This window comes from Notothenia coriiceps, unplaced genomic scaffold, assembly GCF_000735185.1.
Source record: "Notothenia coriiceps isolate Sejong01 unplaced genomic scaffold, NC01 NC01_scaffold00006480, whole genome shotgun sequence".
NCBI classification, from domain to species: domain Eukaryota; kingdom Metazoa; phylum Chordata; class Actinopteri; order Perciformes; family Nototheniidae; genus Notothenia; species Notothenia coriiceps.
Genome location: NW_011339181.1, coordinates 7,995 through 12,678, shown reverse-complemented (window position 1 = coordinate 12,678; position 4,684 = coordinate 7,995). Strand labels below are relative to the sequence as shown.

At 43.0% G+C, this 4,684-nt stretch overlaps 1 protein-coding gene across 1 annotated transcript; it reads right to left on the bottom strand.

Moving 5' to 3' along the window:
• Window positions 1-284: 284 nt before the first annotated feature.
• On the bottom strand, window positions 285-4,431 carry LOC104943654 (protein atonal homolog 8). Its single transcript, XM_010769107.1, has 2 exons — window positions 2,657-4,431; window positions 285-628 (listed from the first exon to the last, which is right to left on the bottom strand). The coding sequence occupies exons 1-2, from the start codon at window positions 3,260-3,262 to the stop codon at window positions 446-448; spliced, it is 789 nt and encodes a 262-aa protein (XP_010767409.1). The 5' UTR covers window positions 3,263-4,431; the 3' UTR covers window positions 285-445.
• Window positions 4,432-4,684: the final 253 nt, after the last annotated feature.

Genomic DNA, 4,684 nt, shown 5'->3' with positions numbered 1-4,684 from the left:
TATATATATATATAAATATATATATATATATATATATATATATAAATATATATATATATATATATATATATAGTATGTATATATATAGTATGTATACTAGGGAGTGTTTCTGTTATAGCATGGTGGAAAAATATGTTTGCTCTTTTCACACATACATTACTGTTTGAATCTAATCTGAATGGAGTCTCTCTTTAGCTCTGGTCCATACTGCTGGGCGAGCCTGATGTTGGCCTGTTGTAGGAATATTATCCAGTGAACTATAAATTATACAGTACAGTGAACATGTGTTCAGGAAAACTGTGCTTCATTTCAGTTACAGACTCGGATAGTGACATATTTTCTTGACTTATTTCCTGCAGAGTAGAGCGAGCATCTGCTTATTGAAGCCACCTTTAAAATATATGTATTTAGTTCTGTGCAATGTTTGAGCGTTTTGTTTAAGCTTTTACATAAATTGTTGTTTGTGTGTTTTAGTTTGGCCTGAGAGTCTGACCTGCTTTCTCAGGGCCTCGAACGCAGCACTGATGGTGTGGACGCGCGTCCTCTCTCGGGCGTTGGCTAGAAGCCTCCTGGTCTGCTGGACGGCTTTGACCTCATGGTGACCCCCAACATGTTTCCTGGGAGAATCCTGAAAGCACAAGGATATTTGTTTTTCTGAATCAAATGACGAAACAACAGCACAATATAATTGAAATGACCTTTAGAACAGAGATGTTCACCCACAATTCCCTCATAGGGTTAACTTGATGACACACATGTCACAAACAGTGATCTCCACCATTTCTAAGCTCAGTTATTAGTTGTTCTTTATTAGAACAGCAACAATGAATAAGGTTGATACTAAAGTTCATAAGAGTGCCCTAGAACCAGGATTTTTAGACCTACAGATTCTCAAGTAAATATTGATATGCAAGTCTATACGTTTTCAATCTTATTGGGTGCTAGATTTTCTCTTCTCTAAGGTTGTACTGAGACCACTATTTTACATTTTCATATGCAGTTTACCAGTAATTGAATAAAGAACATAACGCGAGGTGTATAAATTGCATTTTACGACCGAGAACACTGCTTCTCTTACTCCAATCTTTTTGAGGATGGGAACTATTTAACTACATGCTTTTTAAAACATAACACTCATATTAACAACATTTCCACACCACCACTGAAAAGCTAAAGGCCCAATAACGTTACATTAATTCCAAATGTTGCTAACACAGTCATTGCTATCTTTAGCACCACTAAACACACACTTAACTGTACCAACATCAGTTAAGGTCAAGGAGAAAAAAAGCTGTTATTTTCATTGTAGAAACTCACTATTATATTTAGCAGACGGAACAATCATAATGTTAACAGACAACCCCCTTCTACCTCTAATGCAAAAGCAGCCAATGTTTACATTGGCCGCTTTTGTCCTTAGGTGAAACTTGAACAACTCAATGTCTGCTCATTTTCAGGTTATATCAGTATTTAGTGTCTCTACTTGGACATGCTTTAATGTTCAAAAAGCTTTTTATTTGTCTCATACTGCCTGTGCTGCAGAACCTCTTTTTACCCTCTGTCTGAAACCAGAGCCCAGTCTGTTCTGATTGGTTAGCTGATTGGCTCTGTTGTGATTGGTCAACCGCCGTCACCGTCCAGCCCCTTAGCCTAGGCCTATTCAATTGGCGGCCCGCGGGCCAAATCCGGCCCCGGGGTGATATTTACTGGCCCTTTGAGTATAATGTTAAAAAGTAATCATCAAATACATTTTTTTTTTTTTTTAAGATTTTTTTTTTGGGCCAGGGTGCCTTTATTGATTTATTTATTAGAGAGGGTGTTAATTTGAGAGATAGAGGGGATGACATTGCCTGAAAACTTCGGCGGGCTCGGGTTTCGAACCCACCTACTAGCTACTGTAGTGACAACTCCTGTCATTTATTGCATCTATGCGTGAATGATTAGATCATTTCACCTAAATTAAATCAAATGAGATGATGTTGATGGTTAAATTAGCTTCACATGTAGGCCTACCGAGTTCTGAACTTGCCATTTGGATCTATAAAGGCCTTGGGGCTATGTTGTTTGATAAAATTAAAGACAATATATTCACTCTACTATGCTGTTGTAGTATTTACTGTATCTGAAGCCCTTAATATGATTGCTCATATTTCAAGCCATCTTTTTCCCGGCCCCTTGCTTTGGATAATTTTCATCAACCGGCCCCCATTCCAAACTAATTGAATAGCCCAGCCTTAGCCTATCACATACAATGTGTTGGAGGGCTAGCCAATAGAAGCGTGATTATTACAAAGTGATGTCACTATGGTATGGAAGTAAACAAAGGAGTCCAATAGAGGCGTTTCAGGAAGGCGGGATTGTTAGAGAAACTCCCTCTGGAGGGGACACAGGGATTTTAGCCTTAGCAGACCATTTACATGCACAAAAACCTATATTATTACACACACAGGAAAGGGAAAACCCCTAAAAGGATAATAGAGCTCCTTTAATAAATGAAGATTTAATTAAGTATCCATTTTCAATATTATTGCTCATTGACTGACAGATTATTGATTTATTAATAATTTAAGCTATTATTTGTATTAATAATAGCTATTCCTCCAAGGCTATATTTTTCAGAGCATATTTGAATTTCTCATGAATCCCAAATATTTACCATAGGTGAGTGGAGCTGGGTCTCCATAGACAGAGCCTGAGCTGACAGGCAGGGCTCCAGAGAGACGGCCTGGTGGCTGGGGGGGGGGCTGCTGCTGGTCGATGTAGATTGAAGGAAAGCGGGGCGAAGGCCCAGTTTGAGTCTGTTGGACAGAGGCTGGGATATGGATGTGGGCCATTGGGAGATCTCAGAGTGAGAGTAACTGGTAACAGGTAACTGCGACAGTTTGGAAGTGATGGCAGGCACATTAGTTCCAATTCTCATGTCTATGGCACCCCCCTGGGCTGGAGACATTTCGCTCTCTGGTAGTTCTGACAGAAGGGCTGTAGAACCGGCCATCCCTTCTTGTGATAGGATCAGCTGTCTCCTTAATGGTGCCAACCTGCTGAAGTGACATGCCTCAGGCAGGGTGTCATCCACTGAGTCCACATCCGACATGTTGGCTGCTTGGGTTTTCATCCTGTCGGACTCGGGGCCACTATAAAGCTTTTTAGGCTCCTGAGACTTTCTTTTGAACTTCTTGTTACTGCCAGGCACCGACATTAGTACTTCGTCTTTGTTAATGGATCTATTCCAGGTATTATTCAGCGAATGAGGGTTCTTCATTTCCCAACAATTAATGTAACCAACAAGTCAGTGGAGTGAACAACATTGCTTCTTTACTGTAAAAAAAAGTCAGATGGGAATTTTCCCATGTATTTCAGGCACAACTGTTGGTCTCAGTCTATGTGAAAGTTACCAATTCATAATATACATAACCTGTACGAGTTTTTGTTTAAAATAATATTTCAATGCTGCAACAACAAAACCCTCCTAAAGAAAACTTCAGCTGCCAACAGTGCAACACATTTCTTCAACTGAGTGCTCTGACAGGGGCTGCACAGCCGGAGAGTTACTCAAACTTCACAAGCAGATTTTCTGTGGCTCCACTCTGTCTGCATAGCAGCATCTGAATAATCCGCACATACACACATAATACACAAAGCTGTGTAACATCTGCTACTCCGCACCAGTCGTCCCTCTGGATCGAGGCTTGCAGGGAGCTTTCCTCAGCTGTAAAAGTTCCTCTCTGTGAGAGCACCTTAGAGCTGGGTGTGCAGAGGAGCTGTCTGAGAGTGGCTCCAGTCAGTCTGCATAGCTCGGATCACACACAGAGCAGTGTGCAGTGGCTGGCAGCTCTGGAGCTAAATGATCATTCCAATTACAGTCACACTCACAACATATGGTATGTTGAACAGCTCTGAAGCTCCTCTCGCAGGCACTGCTTTGAACACACGTTTTCCATGCAACTGAGGGGGAATCCTATTGGATTAGTTCCAGAATTGATCTCAAAAGTCATGAGCTGTCATGAGGGACAGCATAGGCTCCCGGCCGACAGAGTGATATGGCGAGTTTATGAACTCTATCAAACTGAGGCCAGAAACAGAGAAAGTTGTCTAACCTCTACTTTTCCAAGATGATAACATCCCCTACATGCCGCCCCAGGACAGAAACATCCCTGTGCGAGGCTGAGGGTCCTTCCTGAAGAAAGATCCAATATCGCGCCTCGGTGTGTACAACGTGAACACCGGGACCTGTGTCACTCAGCCCGGTCCCTCCGCGGGTCCACCGGCCTCCGGGGTCTCGGTCTCCGGGTATAATCACAGTGAATGTGTCCACTAGCTGTCTCTGGTCCTCTCCGTAACGTCCTGCCTGTCTGCAACACAGCAGCGTGTGTAGCCGCCGTTAGAGGAGCACAGAACAGAAGGGGGGGGGGGGGCTCAACTCTGCTGGCGTCTGACTGGCTGGAGCTGTCTCGAGCCCAAAACACAAAACACACAACGACACACAACGACACACACACACACACACACACACACACACACACACACACACACACACACACACACACACACACACACACACACACACGACGACGACGACGACGACACGACGACGACGACGACGACGACGACGACACACACACACGACGACACGACACACGACACACACACACACACACACACACACACACACACACGACGACGA